Genomic DNA, 18,636 nt, shown 5'->3' with positions numbered 1-18,636 from the left:
AAAAAAAAACCAAAGACAAAATAAACTTCATTAACATTAGAGTACCTGTTTACCAAAAAAAATTCATAGGCAAGCCACAGACTTGAAGAATATTTGCAATACCTGTATCTGATAAAGATATTGTAACCATAATATATAACAAGTTAAAAATTAAAAGATACCTAAATAATAAAAGACCATTTCATAAATGGGCAGATGATTTGAAAGACATGTCCCAAAGAAAGGCATGCAAACGGCCAATAAGCACATGGAAATGTGTTTAACTTTCTGCACCTCCTTAGATGTGTAGTCATTAGCTGGACAACACTCCCTTGGCAGCTGTACTGTCCTCCCTTGCTTCATTGCATGGGCTCTGCCCCTTGAGAGGCTTAAGCACTTGTTGGGCCTCCTCATTGGTCTCCCTCCATGTTGAACCCAGAACTGAGTAGAGCCTCTATTTCAGACGTCCAAGCACTTTCAAACCCTCCAGTCCTCCAAGCACCAATCCTATAGAGCTTCTCCTCTGAGATTCTAGTATCTGGTTATGCTTCCTCTTTCCATGTTTTCTACCAGTTGTGAGTGGTAGCTATTTTCTGTAGTTTAATAGTCTTTATATTTTTCAACTTTTTTCTCTTTCCCCCTTGCAATATCTGAATAAACCAATTCTTTGTTTTAAATACACTCTATAAGAAGCACATATTTTGCCATTTGCTTTTCTGACTGCACCTTGTCTGATACAGGTAGCACATTTTATGTGATTTTGATGGATTGATTTGCTCACTTTAAGAGGCATCTTATCTATCAGCACATTCCAAACCTCAATGGCAGTGATTAGTCAGAAGTAGACATTTGACTTGACTTTTCTACCATAACAGTTTTTTAACTTTTCTTTTCTCCTTAGAGTTACTGAGTTGGTAAGATTAAATGTAGGGATTTTGGTGGTTCTCCTTTTGCTACATGGGGAGAACCCATCTGAGATTAAAACTGAGTAGAACTAAGCAGAACAAAAAGTGGGAAGAGTGACACACACATGAATGACTTGGTCTGGGGTAGAGCCGTGCAAGAAGTCATGTACATCCTCAGCTTAGCAGTTTCACACACATTTGTGGTATGGGCTGGCTTATCTAGACAGATTCAGCTTGAATTTCTCTCACTTAATTTGAAGGATTCTTAATGTACCCTCTATAAAATATCCCACATATACCACACAATTCTGCATAGTGTAGTGGTAAAAGAAATCAATTCTGGGTTCATAGATGCTTAAATATGAATCTTGTTCTGGCTGTTGCTATTTTGACTGTGGAACAACGAATTAATCCCTCCTGCCTGATTGAGGGTGGGGGGACAGGAGGGAAGGTGAATAGAGAATCTAGCACTGTGACTGGCTAACAATTACTAATAGTGGTACAAATCTCAGTTTCTTTGGTTATCACTCTAGTTATACTGAGAAATCATAGGGTCAAGCCCTGTACCTCATTTTGTGTGTGTTCACTCTGTTTTGCAGTCTAAATGCTCAAAAAATTGTTCATTAAATGTAATGAGTCAGGAAAATCTCTAAAATAGAGTCTGTTTATGGAGTTTTAGTCCTCATGCACCACCTACTTTGAGTAGAATAGAACTCTCAAGACCTGGAACATAAAATTCCAGGCTCTAGGTTCCTGTGGACTTAGTGTGCTCCTAGGTTTCATCCTAGAAGTACAGTGGAGGACTCTGGTTAAAGATGGAAGACTAATGTAGGCAACATGTCTCTATTTCTTCTTGAAACTCACTAACATGACAAAAAGGGATTAAAAATGACATTAACTCACCTAATTTATTATTATAACCATATAACGGTAGGGATTAGGAATAGAGAGCAAGAAGAGAGTGTGCACATCTGCACAATAATGGTACAGGGTGGAAAAGTTACAAATTCTCATCTTAGTAGGAGTCCTGGGTAGAAAACTATTAGAGTAATCTGAATTGGAGATGAAGAGAGAATATAGAAGCTGTGTAAGAGGGAAGGCCAAATCTTTCAAGGAGTTGAATTCTCTGGGAATTGAAGACTGGATGAAGATGGCCAATGAGAGGAAGTTGCTTAAATTTAGTTTGTAGATTAGTTGCCTGGATGATGGCAAAAATAATGTGGAAAATGATGACCTGGAGGAAGAGCAGTGGGAATCATCAGAAAGTGCTGATTTCAGTTTTGGGCACTTTGAGCTTGAGGCACATAAGATAGAACTTTCTGAGAGGCATTTATGGACGTCCATATAAATGTAGATATAGATCTACATATAGATCTGCATTTCTCAAAATGAGTGATTTTGCCACCCAAGGGAGAACATTTTGATTGTCATACCTGGTGGTGGGGGATACTACTGGAATCTAATGGGTAGAGGGCCAGGGATGCTTTTATCTTATGATACACAGGACAGCTTCACAATAAAGAATTATCTAGTCCAAGATGTAAATAGTGCCAAGGTTGAAAAACCTTGATATAATGAATATGGATTGGGAATAGGGGAGGGATACCAACACTTATCAGGCTCTTTTTATGTGTCAGGCATGTTTCTGATACTTTATGTGATTTAACTCCTTTAATCCCCACAACAATCCTATGAGATTGCTCCTTTACTAAACTCATTTTATATCTATACATAGGTATTAAGTAGATATGAAAATGTACATACAAGGGCCAGAAAAGTTATATCACTGTCTTCAGTCTCACAATTAAGGATTTTAAAGTCCAGATTTGACTTGAGGGCCCACTCCCACTCTTTCTCTCTCTCTTTTAAAATTTTTATTTATTTTTATTATATTTTCTTTTCAAATTTTTATTTAAATTTTAGCTAAGTAGCATACAATGCAATATTGGTTTCAGGAGTAGAATTCAGTGATTCATCACTTGCATACAACACCCTAAGTCCATCATATCAAGTGCCCTCCTTAATACCTATCACCCATCAAGCCCAGCCCCAACACTCCCACTCTCTTAACCACTTTGCTAGAACATCCCTTTATAGAAGTGAAATCCACAAGCATGGACAGTGCTAAAGCTATGATTTAATGTTTTACTAATGCAATCCCAGAGACTTCAGGAAAGTGCTAGAAATGGCAAGTGACTATGCCCTAGACTTTCCTCTTAGGACTGTGCATAGAGTCCAGAGGATGATGAAAGAAGTGACAAAGGGAGGCACTCATTCCTCTGCTTTGGGGATTAGGAATTCTTATTGTCAAATTATAAACTGAGCAAAACATTGAGTCTCAAAGGATCCAGTGTTAGGCTTGCGACACAGGATATGAATATGGGCTCAATAATTTCTACCCTCAATGGACTCATTTAACTTGGAAGGAAATAATGAGGGAGAGAATAGTTTTCTGTGCTTCTAATCAATTTTCCCAGAACTACAGGTCATGGAATAGATTCCCATTTGAGTCAACTGATTGTTTTGGAGCTCATTATAAGGTTGTCTTCCTTCTTTCAAGTGAAGAGGACTTCTGGGCAAATTCTCAGAGATCACGGCCTGTTCTCCAGAATACCTCTTTTAGCATGTCAAAGACTGAGGGCTGTGCTGATGTATATTGCCTCCTTTCTTGTCAGAAACTTTGACCCCCCCCCAGGACTGTAGAGTAGAAGTGGCCTTAAGGTCCAGCAGCAGTGAGGCTTCCAGGAAAAGGAAAATGAGGGTTGAATGACATTTGTCTTCATAATTTCCTTTCAGACTCCAACCTGCACAAATCAAGGGTTGTGGGGAACACCACCAATTTATTAATTTATTGCTCTTGTCAGCCCTAAACCTGAATGGATACTGGGGAGAAGGGAGGAAATGATGTGCAGAGACATTGTGGGTCTATCAGTATTCTTTCTGCACAGAGACAAACCACATGAGTGGAAGTAAAGGAGAATGAGGAATCATTAGGAATAATCAGAAGAAGTCTTGCTTCTTGGATTCCTTGCATGACAACCCTGAGCTTGTAAACCAGCAGATTCATCTCTTCCTTTGGAGACAAAGAGTGAGGGTCCATTGTTAATGTCACCTTCTACCTCTGTTCCTGCAGATCACACCTGTGAAATGAATGGCTGTGGAAAATGACTCTTCTGTGACTGAGTTTATCCTTATGGGATTAACAGACCAACCTGAACTCCAACTACCTCTGTTTTTTCTGTTTTTGGTGAACTATGGGGTCACTGTGGTGGGCAATTTGAGCTTAATTAATTTAATTTACCTGAATTCTCAACTTCACACCCCAATGTACTTTTTCCTCTTCAATCTGTCCTTTATTGATCTCTGTTATTCATTTGTCTTCACCCCCAAAATGCTGATAAGCTTTATTTCAGAGAAGAACATCATCTCCTTTACAGAATGCATGACCCACCTATTTTTCTTCTGCTTTTTTGTCAACTCTGAGTGCTATGTGTTGACAGCCATGGCCTATGATCGCTATGTGGCCATCTGTAAACCCCTGCTGTACACAGTCACCATGTCCCCTCAGTTCTGTTCTCTTCTGATGTCTGGTTCATACGTGATGGGGTTTGCTGGTGCTATGGTCCACACAGGGTGCATGGTTAGGCTGATCTTTTGTGATTCCAACATCATCAGCCATTACATGTGTGACATCTTCCCCCTCCTCCAGCTCTCCTGCAGCAGCACCTATGCCAGTGAGCTGGTGACTTCTGTTATTGTGGGCACAGTTGTCATTGTATCTAGCCTCATTATCTGTATTTCTTATATTTAGATTCTTTCCAATATCCTTCACATCTCCTCATCTCGGGGTTGGTTCAAAGCCTTCAGCACCTGTGGCTCCCACCTAGTAACTGTTGGTCTGTTCTATGGATTTGGATTGCTCACTCACGTCAAACCATCATCTGCTGGGTCTGTGGGCCAAGGGAAAATTTTCTCAGTGTTTTACACCAATGTGGTGCCCATGCTCAACCCTTTAATTTATAGTCTCAGGAACAAAGATATCAAACTTGCTCTGAAGAAAACCCTGAAGAGAATTACAAACTGAGCAGAACCATCTATCCCTCATTTGCTCTGACTTTTTCTCCACTTTCTGCTCTTCCTTATCCTCTTCTTCCTATTCTTTTCTTTTCCTTACCTTTGTAAAGTCTTTTTGGCAGGATTTCTACTTTAATTTCTTTTTTCTCTTCTTGAGGGTCATCCTCAGTTCCAAGGTGAACCCAAACCGATCTTTATTCCCCATATCAGTTGAAGACACTAGGATAACCTTCCCTATCTAAGGATAGCACTACCTATTATTTTTTCTCTTGTCTTTCCTATCCAAGGTAAGCAATCAGGTAGCATGCTGTCTTACCAGTTCATTTCTTTTTTTGCTTTCTCTGAAACAATTACACAGAGCACTTTCCTGTTTCAAGGGTTTTATTACTTATAATTGCATTAAAACAGAGAAGGTATGATAAAAATTGTGGGCACAGTATAGTTGTAAAAAAATGCAGAAAATTTTGGGGTTCTTTTAATAATGGTTCTTGTTCTTGATTTTTAGTCCCGTATAGGTAAAGGAAGTGAAAACATTGTTGAACCTAGCTTCTTTCTTTTATTCTTGAGGATGCTTGGGAATGAATAAGCCACACTATTCTGCTCACCTTCTTCAATCCCCACTAATAATGAATGCCTCTGTTTATGTAGTGGTCAACTGATATTTTGTCATAAAGAGAATTGAAATTGCCACCACTTATCTATGTAACCATGGATTGTGATTGTGATTAAAAATCACACAATAATATTCTTGGCTACAGAATAGTGTCATGAGCAATGTCAAGATTCTTTGTTTGCCTAACTGTGTTAACAGGGATTCCCTTTTGCAAAGGAAGATCTGTTCCTGCTTTCAAAAGACAAACAAAAAATATATGGCAAAAACCTTGTCCTGTTGGGGTTTATTCTTTCACTATATAATTTGACTCCTCCCTTTGGTCAAATCAAATCTGTGGCCCATACATGTGCCACATTCTTTACAAATTATATTAAAAGATAAGTCTCTTTAACCTGTTCTTTAGAGGAGGAAATAATTATGCAATTTGCTCAAGATCACCCAGCCAATGATGCAGAGCCCAATGTTTTATTTTATTTATTTATTTATTTTTTCTATTTGTTATTTTTTTGTGTGTGATATTAATCACCATACATTACATCATTAGTTTTTGATGTAGTGTTCCATGATTCATTGTTTGTGCATAACACCCAGTGCTCCATGCAGAACGTGCCCTCTTTAATACCCATCACCAGGCTAACCCATCCCCCCACCCCCCTCCCCTCTAGAACCCTCAGTTTGTTTTTTCAGAGTCCATCATCTCTCATGGTTCGTCTCCCCCTCCGATTTGCCCCCTTTCATTCTTCCCCTCCTACTACCTTCTTTTTTTTTTTTTTTTTTAACATATATTGCATTATTTGTTTCAGAGGTACAGATCTGTGATTCAACAGTCTTGCACAATTCACAGCGCTCACCATAGCACATACCCTCCCCAATGTCTTATCACCCAGCCAGCCCACCCCCCACTCCAGCAACTCTCAGTTTGTTTCCTGAGATTAAGAATTCCTCATATCAGTGAGGTCATATGATACATGTCTTTCTCTGATTGACTTAGTTCGCTCAGCATAACACCCTCCAGTTCCATCCACGTCATTGCAAATGGCAAGATCTCATTCCTTTTGATGAGCCCAATGTTTTAATCCATGTTCATCTCACAAAGAAATGGAAGAGGCGAAAGGAGAATTGTGAAGGAATAAGAGAACTTCTGGAGAGTTTTTCCAGAACGAGTTTGAAAATGGGAATTTCATGGGAATAATGTCCTCAGCCAAGATGCCTGTCCAAGAAGCCTGCCATGCCCAACTAGGAAAATGCACCTGTCCCTGGAGAAGTTTGATTTTAAAGTGGGGGTAAACAGGGTGAGTTACAAAGAGATGTTTCCTCACTATCTTTTTTTTTTTTTTTTTTGTGATCATTTCCTGGAATAGTGAGGCTGAGGAGTTTGGGGAATGCCACACTTTTCAGAATTATGTATACTTTAACAAGCCTATTAGATATTATGCTATCAGTTGGAAAGAAACAATGAAAAAGAGTTCTTTATAATTAATACAATGGTAAACAGAGCTCTACAAAATTTTCTTATTCTCTGTGTTACACAGAGTATAAACTGTCTATCATCCATCACTACTTTTAATGATTTTACGGGAAGATGTATCTCAGAGGATATACCCTAGTTAGGGGATGTAGTAGATTATCCCTGTCATTTTTATGTTTACAAAGCTATCATGAGTTTTGAAAAGTTCTACAACATTAGTTTGTAAGAACAGCCTTATGAGATAATTATGTCATTTAAGAACTTTACTTAAATCTGATTAAAGTTACTGCCACAAGAACAGATAATCAGGTAATTATATTTAGTAAAATGCCTATCTCACTGTCATAATTTTTTGAAAAAACTTTTATTCCTCAAGCAGAATATGAATGCCTCATATCTGCTTCTGTCCTTGTTTTGTCTATATCCATTAAAGTACCTGGTTAAATAGCTAGCTTAAAACTATTTGGTTTGAATTTGATTCCAAAGCACAGTTTTTAGGAGTTTACATGCTTTAATAAAGACATAGATTAAGATATATAAAACTCATGTCAATAAATCCTTGGTACTTAATGAAAAACTAAAATGTGAATCACAGGCATAGTACATAACTTGGGGTCTGAGAACTATATGTAAGCACTAGCACTTCCTGGTGGAGGAGGAGTCAGCAAATAGATTGGCTCAGTTCTGTGAAGTCAACAGTCTTATTTCACAGGTTGAAATTCTTGTTTTGACCTGGCAAATCTAATTGATTTAACTTTTTAATTAAAACCTCCTTTTATAATTATTTATTTATTTATTTATTTATTTATTTATTTATTTATTTTCACAATACAATCTTGTTTTAATCACTACTTCTCACCTACTTATGAGAAAAATTTTCATAACACTCAAATTAAGATATAGAATCAAGCAATGTATTATAGATACTGTCTTATAGTATGCTAGATAAGATTCTTTTAAAAGGCTAGAGTTTTAGAACAAATATTGTCATTTGAATGTTTTGTTTGGTACAATTATAACAGCACTCCATTCAGTCTTAAGGGTTAACCTAAGTGTTAGCAAATTAACACACTCCTTGCTTACTGAATTAAGGCCCTTGATCTGTAACAGAACTAATTTATTTTCTTGAGATTTGCAGACCACTGGTCTTGGGGGATGAAAGACCAGAACTTTCCCAGGCCTCAGAGGCCAGCAAGTCTATTTGAAGCCACATTGGCTTTCTGATTAGCTTAGCAATCTTTTAGCAAAATGTTTTTCTTTTTTAAAGTCACACAAATGACTTTACCAACCTTCCCTTGTGCATCTGTAGACCTTTGCATCCTTTGCAGAAAGAACAGAATACTCTTGCACAACCATGCCTGCGTACCAAGGAGCCAGACCTTCTTGCACATTATAATATTTATAAGTAAAATTGTTTAAAACCTAATATCTTTAAAATTAATATAATAAGACAATTCAGTGTAAAATAATTTCAGAATATATTTCATTTGGTAACTTTTTAAAAGATATGGATATTATCATATACTTATTTATTATCCTCCTGTTTTATCATAGTTGCTCCATAAACAATTTAAATTGGAAAATTTTTATTTTACTTATGTTCAACCCATATGCTAAAGGCATATCAAATCTTTGTTATATATAAAAACTTAGTTATATTAATTATAATCTGCCTTAATTAGATTAACCTTAACCTAAAAGGGTCCCATGGTTTAACTAACAAAAAAAACATGAAGTAAGAAATCTTAGAAACTTACTGTTTTGGTGCTCATGTAAAGGTACCTGTTCATCAACCAGGTTCTTTCCTTCACCTAAAGGAATTGAAATGTTTTCAGGTCCATGATTTGCCCTAGCTCTGAGGTGGACTTACTAATGAAAAAGTTTTAAAAAAAATTTTTTAATCATTTTATCTATTTATTTTGATGGAGAGAGAGAGAGAGAGAGAGAACACAAGCAGGGGGAGTGGGAGAGGGAGAAGCAGGTCTCCCACTGAGCAAGGAGCCTGATGCAGAGCTTGATCCCAGGACCCTGGGATCATGACCCGAGCCGAAGGCAGACGCTTAACGACTGAGCCACCCAGGCGCCCCAAGTTTTTAAGTTTTTTAAAACAAAAGTTCTCATTCTTTCTCCTTCATGATACAAGTTGGGACAGAACTTTCTAAACACTGTATAGTAGGCAGTACAGCAAATGGTTAAGGTTAAGGTAGTTAGGACAATCATATTTGTCCTTGAACAGTTGGAGTTTCAGTGTGATTGCTCTGGCATGTTGTAGCCTATAAAAGGGTTTCTGGGAGATCAAGAATAAAAGAAGTCTGATGTGATTGCACTTCTATGGCTTTGGCAAGCAGTAAGAATGAGACAAAATGGTACTCACTGCTCCATTTTAAAAGCCCAGCCAAAGAGGTGCTCTACCATCTGGTTGCCAGCTAAAGCAGCTACATACAGGGGAAGACAGTACCCACTGTGGGCAAGAGGCCCATGGAGCTGCTGAAGGAGTTTTGTTTTAGGTGCCCAGGAGCACCTATAGGTGCTGCTGTTTGTGGTAGTGGAAGGCCAGGCAGGGAATCCTGAATTTGCTCAAGGAAGATGCCCAAGGTGTTCCCCCATTTCAGATACTTCTGATGATTTCCAGCTGATGTATCCTGTTAGCACCATTTAAGCTAGCGTGATTGCTCTAAGAATGTACAAGCCTTCTGAAAATTAGGGCTTCTTTGTTATTTTGAAGCATTTGAAATGAAAACATACAATTGGCTCTAAATTGCTTTCACATTAAATTTCTCTATGAAAGAAAAAAGCTCTTTCATTATTTGAATGATTTTAGTTGTAAACTTTTGAATGGTTTAAAAAATGATTTCAAACTGTGTTACCTTCATATTCAGTAATGCTTGGTATGGTGATTGTAAAAAAATTTATGGCTATAATTATTAAGAATTCTTGATCAGTAATTGCTGTTTAATTCACAAAACATAATAGAAAAATATATGTTCCAATCTGCCCTGCCCCTGCATTCTCTTGTGAAGCCACCCTGTCCAACACACTCTTGGCAGGAGTCCATCCAAATCAGTGCCATAAGCATGAAAGTACGCAAATAGCCCTAACATGGGACAGTACCTCTCCAAATGACTCCTGCCTTGGTGAGAGGAGAAGATAAACACACACACCAGTTCAATGGTGGCTCCAGCAGTGGGCTGGGGGCAGATATCTGATCTGATGGCAGCCGTGCCTACCAATGAAAGCTTCTCAGGGAACACCACCAGGAAAGTGCCTACAGTTCCATATAACTGCACCACTGGCAAACGCTGGATCTGACCCAACTCAAGCCCAAGGTGGCCCCCAGACTGGCCCATGAACAACAGGACTAAACCTTGCTCACAACTGGCAAGGAGAGCCATTGCAGACAACTGGACTGAAGGCAAACGTGCCTGAGCCACAACAGTAGAGTAAAACACAGAGGAGGTAACACACAGCAGGTTAACACACAACAGGTAAAAACGCAGAGGAGATACTCCTGAAGTGCCAAGTTCTGGTGAACAGGGGACATTGCATTGCAGAGCATTACAGGGCCTCTTCTTCATAAGGTCACTACTTTCCAGAGCAGGAGACATAGCTGAATTTCCCAAAACATAGAAACAGATACAGAGAGTTAGACAAAATGGGTAGACAGAGGAATCTGTCCCAAATGAAAAACAGGACAACATTTCAGCAAAAGAGCTAAATGAAGTGGAGATAAGTAATAAGCCTGATAGAGAATTTAAAATAATGATAATGAAAATACTCATTAGACTTGAGAAAAGAATGGAGGATCTCAGTGAGTCCCTCAATAAAACAATAGAAAAACATAAAAAAGAACCAGAGATGAAGAACTCAACTGAAGTTAAAAATAGACTAGAGAAAGCAGAAGAATGGATCAGTGATCTGGAAGACAGAATAATGGAAAGCAGTCAAGCTGAAGAGGGGAAAGAAAAAAGGATAATAAAAAAATGAGAATAGATTAAGGGAACTCAGCAACATCATCAACCATAATAACATTTGTATTTTAGGGATTCCAGAAGGAGAAAAGAGAGAAAAGGGGGCAAAAATTTATTTGAATAATAACAGCTGAAAAATTCCTGAATCTGGGGAAGGAAACAAATCTAGATCCAAGTGGCACACAGAACCCCTCAAAAAATCAACCCAAGGTGGTCCACATCAAGATACTTAGTAATTAAAATGGTAAAAAGGTAATGATAAAGAGAGAATTTTAAAAGCAGGAAAAACAAAACAAAACAAAAGCAAAAACAAGAAAACCCCCCCAAAACCAGTTACATACAAGGAAAACCCTATAAGGAGATAAGCTGATTTTTCAGCAGAAACATTGAAGGCTAGAAGGGCATGTCATGACCTATTAAAATACTGAAAGAAAACAACCTGCAGTCAAGAATACTCTATCCAGCAAGACTATCTTTCAGAATAGAAAGAGAGATAAAGAGTTTCTCAGATAACAAAAGTTAAAGGAATTCATGAGCACTAAACCAGCCCTCCAAGAAATATTAAAGGGGACTCATGGATTATAAAGGAAAGACCATAAACAGGAGTAAGAAAAGTGGGAAGCACAAAAGTAGTAAAGTAAATATATCTATAAAAAATCAGTGAAGGAATTAATAAGATAAAAGTAGGTCAAGCATGACACCATCTACCTAAAACAGATGGTGGGGGAGAGGAGTAAAAATTTAGTGCTTTGGGGGTGGGGGGATGGGTTAGCCTGGTGATGGGTATTAAAGAGGGCACATACTGAATGGAGCACTGGGTATTATATGCAAACAATGAATCATGGAACACTACATCAAAAACTAATGATGTAATGTATGGTGATTAACATAACATAATAAAAAAAAAAACTTAGTGCTTTTAGAATGGGTTCAAACTTAAGCATCCATTAACTTAATACAGACTACTATATGCATAAGATGTTATATACAAACCTGATGGTAACCACAAATCAAAAATCAATAATGGATATGCAAAAAATAAAGAGAAAGGAATCCAACTATATCACTAAAAAAAGCCAGCAAACCGTGAGAAAAGAGAGCAAGGGAACAGAAAAGAACTACAAAACAACCATAAAACAAGTAATAAAATAAAACAAATGAAACAAGTAATAAAATGGCAATAAGTACATACCTGTCAATAATTACTTTTAATATAAATGGATTAAATGCTTCAATCAAAAGACATAGGGTCCATTCATCTGATGCAACCATCAAAAGGAATGAAATCTTGCCATTTGCAATGACATGAATGGAACTGGAGGGTATTATGCAGAGCGAAATAAGTCAATCAGAGAGACATGTATCATATGATCTCACTGATATGAGAAATTCTTAATCTCAGGAAACAAAATGAGGGTTGCTGGAGTGGTGGGGGGTGGGAGGGATGGGGTGGCTGGGTGATAGACACTGGGGAGGGTATGTGCTATGGTGAGCACTGTGAATTGTGTAAGACTGTTGAATCACAGACCTGTACCTCTGAAACAAATAATACATTATATATTTAAAAAAAAAAGAAGAAGAAGATAGCAGGAAGGGAAAAATGAAGGGGGGGAATCGGAGGGGGAGATGAACCATGAGAGACTATGGACTCTGAGAAACAAACTGAGGGTTCTAGAGGGGAGGGGGGTGGGGGGATGGGTTGGCCTGGTGATGGGTATTAAGGAGGGCATGTGCTGGATGGAGCACTGGGTGTTATACACAAACAATGAATCATGGAACCCTACATCAAAAACTAATGATGTAATGTATGGTGATTAAGATAACATAATAAAAAAAAACTCTAAAAAAAAAAAAGACATAGGGTGACTGAATGGATAAAAAGTAAGACCTGTCTATATGCTGCCTACAAGGGACTCACTTCAGACCTAAAGATGCATACAGATTGAAAGTGAAGGGATAGAGAAGCATTTATTACGCAAATGGAAGTGAAAAGAAAGCAAGGGTAGCAATACTTGTATCAGACAAAATAGACTTTAAAACCAAGACTGTAATAAGAGACAAAGAGGGACACTACATAATAATAAATGGAACAATTCAACAAGAAGGTATAACAATTGTAAATATTTGTGCAACCAACATGGGAGCACCCAAATACGTAAAGCAGCTATTAAGAAATAAAGGAAGTAATTAATAGTGATACGATAATAGTAAGGGACTTTAACACCCCCACTTATATCAATGGATAGATCATCCAAACAGAAAATCAATAAGGAAACAGTGGCTTTGAATGACATATTGGACCATATGGATCTAACAGATATATTCAGAACATTCTGTCTGAAAAGAGTGGAATACATATTCTTTTCAAGTGCACATGGAACATTCTCCAGAATAGATCATACATTAGGCCACAGAACAAGTCTCAACAAATTCAAAAAGACTGAAGTCATGCCATGCATCTTTTCTGACCAAAACACTATGAAACTAATCATCAACCAGAGGAAAAAAATCTGGAAAGACCACAAATATATGGAGGTTAAATAACATGCTGCTAAAAAATGAATGAGTCAACCAAGACCTCAAAAAGGAAATAAAATAAATGGAAACAAATGAAAACAAAAACATGATGGTCCAAAACCTTTGGGATGCAGCAAAAGCTGTTCTAAGAGTGAAGTTTATAGCAATACAGGCCTACCTCAAGAAGCAAGAAAAATCTCAAACAACCAAATCTCATACCTAAAGGAGCTAGAAAAAGAAGAACAAACAAAACCCCAAACCAGTAAAGAAGTAATAAAGATTACAGCAGAAATAAATGAAATAGAAACTAAAAAACAATAGAACAGATCAATGAAACCATGAGCTGATTCTTTGAAAAGATCAACAAAATTGATAAACCTTTAGCCAGACTCATTTAAGAGAGAGAGAGAGAGAGGGAAAGAGAGAGAGAGAGAGAGAGGAGTCAGACAAAATCAGAAATAAAAGAGGAGAAAGAACAACCAACACCACAGAAATACAAAGGAATATAAGAGAATATTATGAAAAATTATATGCCAAAAAATTGGACAAACTAGAAGAAATGGAAAAAATTCCTAGAAGCATATAACCTCCTAAAACTGAAGCAGGAAGAAATAGAAAATTTGAACAGACTGATTACCAGCAATGAAATAGAATCAATAATCAAAAAACTCCCAACAAACAAAAGTCCAGGACCAGATGGCTTCACAGGCAGATTCTACCAGACATTTAAAGAGAGTTAATACCTATTCTTCCTCAAACTCTTCCAAAAAATAGAAGAAGAAGAAACACTTCCAAATCCATTCTAAAAGGCCAGCATTACACTGATATCTAAGCCAGGTAAAGACACTACAAAAAAAAAAAAAGAGAACTACAGGTCAGTATCTGATGAACATAGATGCAGAAATCCTCAACAAAATATTAGCAAAATGAATCCAACAGTACATTAAAAAAATCATTCACCACAATCAAGTGGGATTTATTCCTAGGATGCAAGGTGGTTAAATATTCACAAAACAACCAACATGATGCATCACATCAACAAGAAAAAGGATAAAAACTGTATCCTCATTTCAATATGCAGAAAAAGCATTTGACAAAGTACAGCATCCATTCATGATAAACACTCTGAATAAAGTAACAGCTAACATCAGCTAACATTATACATGATGGTGAAAAACTGAGAGCTTTTCCTCTAAAGTCAGGAACAAGACAAAGATGTCTACTCTCACCACTTTTATTCTACATAGTACTGGAAGTCCTAGCAATGGCAATCCAACAAGAAAAAGGAATACAGAGCATCCAGATTGGTAAGGAAGAAGTAAAACTTTCACTATTTGTAGATGACATGATATTATATATAGAAAACCCTAAAGATTCCACCAAAAAACTATTAGAACTGATAAATGAATTCAGTATGGTTGCAGGATACAAAATCAACATGCAAAATCCATTTAATTTCTATACACTAATAATGAAGTAGCAGAAAGAGAAGTTAAACAAAACAATCCCATTTATGATTACACCAAAAATAATAAAATACTTAAGAATAAACAACAAAGGAGGTGAAAGACCTGTTCTTTCACTATAAAACATTAATGGAAGAAATTGAAGATGACAAAAACAGTTACAAGACATTCCATGCTCATGGATTGGGAGAACAAATATTGTTAAAATGTCCATACTACCGAAAGCAATCTGCAGATTTAATGTAATCCCTATCAAAATATCAACAGCATTTTTCACAGAACTAGAACAAATAATCCTAAAATTTGTATGGAACCACAAAAGACCTCAAGTATCCAAAACAGTCTTGAAAAAGAAAAACAAAGCTGGAGGTATCACAATTCTAGATTTCAGGTTATACTACAAATCTATAGTAATCAAAACAATATGGTACTAGCATAAAAATAGAAACATAGATCAATAGAACAGAATAGAGGCCCCAGAAATAGATCTACAATTATATGATCAATTAATCTATGACACAGGATGCAAGAATATGCAATGGAAAAAACACAGTCTCTTTAACAAATGGGGTTGAGAAAACTGGACAGCTACAGAAAAAAAAAGAAAAGAAAAAAGAGAAAGAAACCTTCTTATACTGTACACAAAAATGCACTCAAAATGGATTAGAGACCTAAATATGAGGCCTGAAACCATAAAAATCCTAAAAGAGAGCACAAGGAATAATTTCTCTGACATTGGCCATAAAAACATCTTTCTAGGTATGTTTCTTGAGGCAAGGGAAACAAAAGGAAAAATAAACTATTGGGACTACATCAAAACAAAAAGCTTCTGCACAGCAAAGGAAACAGTCAACAAACAAAAAGACAACCCACTGAATGGAAGAAGATATTTATAAATGATATATCCAAAAAGGGGTAAGTATCAAAAAAAAAGAGTAAGTATCCAAAACATATAAAGAACTTATATAATTCAACACACACAAAAAAATCCAATTTAAAAATGGGCAGAAAGGGGCGCCTGGGTGGCTCAGTTGGTTAAGTGACTGCCTTCGGCTCAGGTCATGATCCTGGAGTCCCGGGATCGAGTCCCGCATCGGGCTCCCTGCTCAGCGGGGGGTCTGCTTCTCCCTCTGACCCTCTTTCCTCTCTTGCTATCTGTCTCTCATTCTCTCTCTCTCAAATAAATAAATAAAATCTTAAAAAAAAAAAACAATAAAAATGGGCAGAAGACATGAGCAGACATTTCTCCAAATGAGACAATATAGATGGCCAACAGACACATAAAAAGTTCCGCAACATCACTTATCATTCACCCATGTGAAGTGAGGAATATCACCTCACACCTGTCAGAATGGCTAAAATCAACAACACAGGAAACACCAGGTGTTGGTGAGTTTGTGGAGAAAGGGGAACTCTCATGCACTGTTGGTGGGAATGCAAACTAGTGCAGTCACTGTTGAAAACAGTATGGAGGTCCCTCAAAAAGTTAAAAATAGAATTACCTTATAATCCAGTAATTCCACTACTGGATATTTACCCAAAGAATACAAAAACACTAATTTGAAAAGTTATATGAACCCCTGTTATTTATAATAGCTAAAATATGAAAGCAACCCAAGTGTCCATTGATAGATGAAAGAAATGGTATGTATATACAATGGAATATTAGCCATAAAAAGGGATGAAATCTTGCCATATACAACAACATGGTTGTATCTACAGGGTATAATGCTAAGTGGAATAAATCAGTCAGACAGACAAATACCATATGATTCACTCATATGTGGAATTTAAGAAACAAAATAACAAATTGAGAAAAAAAGAGATGAAATTAAAAAATCAGACTCTTAGCTAGAGAACAAACTGATGGTTACCAGAGGGGAGGTGGATGGGAGGATTGGTGAAATAAATGAAGGTGATTAAGAGTACACTTATTGTGATGAACACTGAGTAATGTATAGAATTGTTGAATCACTATACCTGAAACTAATAAAACTGTACCTTAATTATACTGGAATTAAAAAAATAAAAAATAACTTTAAAAGCGAGAAAGGCATTATCCTTTTGGAGTTAACCCAGGAGAAACAACAATTGAATTGAATTACTGCAATATTTGAAATATTTCAGGTAAAGAAATAAAGAAGCCTGTAGGCAGAATCTATGGAAAATTTTCATTTAAGATATGGGAAGAAAGAGAGAAAGAACCTATGCAATAGATTTTCCGTAAGAGATGAAGATGATAGGAAGATAGGAGTTTATTTTTGCTTCTACCTTGGAGGATGTACAACCCTTAGAGTGAAGTGTAAACTTGATTAGATTTTGAGTCCCTAAGGAACTAAATAGAGATTGTGGTTCTGAGTGTAAACACAATTAATCCCCTATTTCTCTTTTACACATAGAATCTATTCCTTGGGGAAGAGCCTGAGCAAACTTCTACCCTGTTTTTATAATCAAGTGCACTTTATCATTCAACTCACATTCAGTCTTCTGTGTCTTTTATCAAGTAGCAAATGTGATAATAATAAAGACTATTTTTCTCTGCCACTTGAGAGAACTCAAAGTTATGATCAGAAGTTATGATTTATAGTCCAGAAATATTTGAAGAGCATATTTGAAATTAAGTCTGGGCTAAATCCTTTTAGAATTAAAGGAACCAAAGTTTAGAGCCTGAAATTGCCTTTCCAAGACCACAGGGGTAAATACCAAGGATAAGGAAGCACCGACGTTTTTTGGCCTAAGGAGGGTGAGTGTCTGAATTCTGTTTATATCAGTGTCCTTGTTTTGAGATGGAGGTCCAAAAATCTAAGATAAGCCCCTTTCTTTCCCATTTATGTAGTCCTGAGACTCAAATGAAACTGGCAGGAGAATATGCTTCAGGGGGATAAGAGAATGTTTGGAGATCAGGGGGTACAGTGGATGCAGTATCTCAGTAAGTTCCCTCTCCATGGGTGGAACTCTCAATCTTCTAGATTTATGACTTTTTCTTTGTGACATGTGGCAGTAACTCAACCTTCCCTAGACTCTGATTCCTTAGTGTTGGATTAGGAATAACATTCATGGTTCCCAACCCACCAAGTCTAATCTGGTTCACTAGAGGCCAGCTTTAGGTTATTAGGATCTCTGCCTCCAATTTTGCTGGTGAGAAGGTTCAAGTGAATGAAGAAATTGTGCAATCAGAGAAGGATGATTCTGTCCTGGGCCATGCTTCTTCTTACTTACCTTGGTTTTCCAGCAGTCACATTTGCATGTGGCAGCACTGGCCTTTCCTCCGCAGGCTAAGTTTGTGATGCCCTTTGCTATGTTTACCTCATTAAGACTCTAGTAAGGGAAAGTCCTGTCACTTAGTCTCATGCCAATGGAAAAGGCAGATTCTATGTGTCCAGGTTGGCTAGTCTCAGGCATTCCTAGTGTACACACTCCCTTATAAGATGGGATATTACAGGAAGAGCTGAGTTTTTCTGTAATGTAACCCATTTCTCCTGTGTCCACAGATCCCATTGGAGAAGAATGACTCTTGGAAATGCTTCTTTTGTGACTGAATTCATTCTGGTGGGGCTAACAGACCTACCATATCTCCAGCTCCCCCTCTTCTGCCTGTTTCTACTCATGTATGTGGTCACCGTGTTGGGAAATTTGTGCTTGATAA

General features: G+C 37.2%; 1 protein-coding gene across 1 annotated transcript in view; it reads left to right on the top strand.

Moving 5' to 3' along the window:
- Nucleotides 1-4,035: 4,035 nt before the first annotated feature.
- The window catches only part of LOC116645785 (olfactory receptor 145-like), a 14,964-nt gene continuing 363 nt past the window's right edge, over nt 4,036-18,636 (top strand). Inside the window, exons 1-2 of the mRNA XM_032426198.1 lie at nt 4,036-4,655; nt 18,636. The exon at nt 18,636 is cut by the window's right edge and continues 363 nt beyond it. Of these exons, the coding sequence (XP_032282089.1) occupies nt 4,036-4,655; nt 18,636 (621 nt within the window). The remainder of the gene's footprint in view (nt 4,656-18,635) is intronic.

The sequence above is a fragment of the Phoca vitulina genome, unplaced genomic scaffold (genome assembly GCF_004348235.1).
Source record: "Phoca vitulina isolate PV1807 unplaced genomic scaffold, GSC_HSeal_1.0 scaffold34, whole genome shotgun sequence".
Classification (NCBI taxonomy): Eukaryota; Metazoa; Chordata; class Mammalia; order Carnivora; family Phocidae; genus Phoca; species Phoca vitulina.
This window is presented reverse-complemented; position numbering and strand designations above follow the sequence as displayed.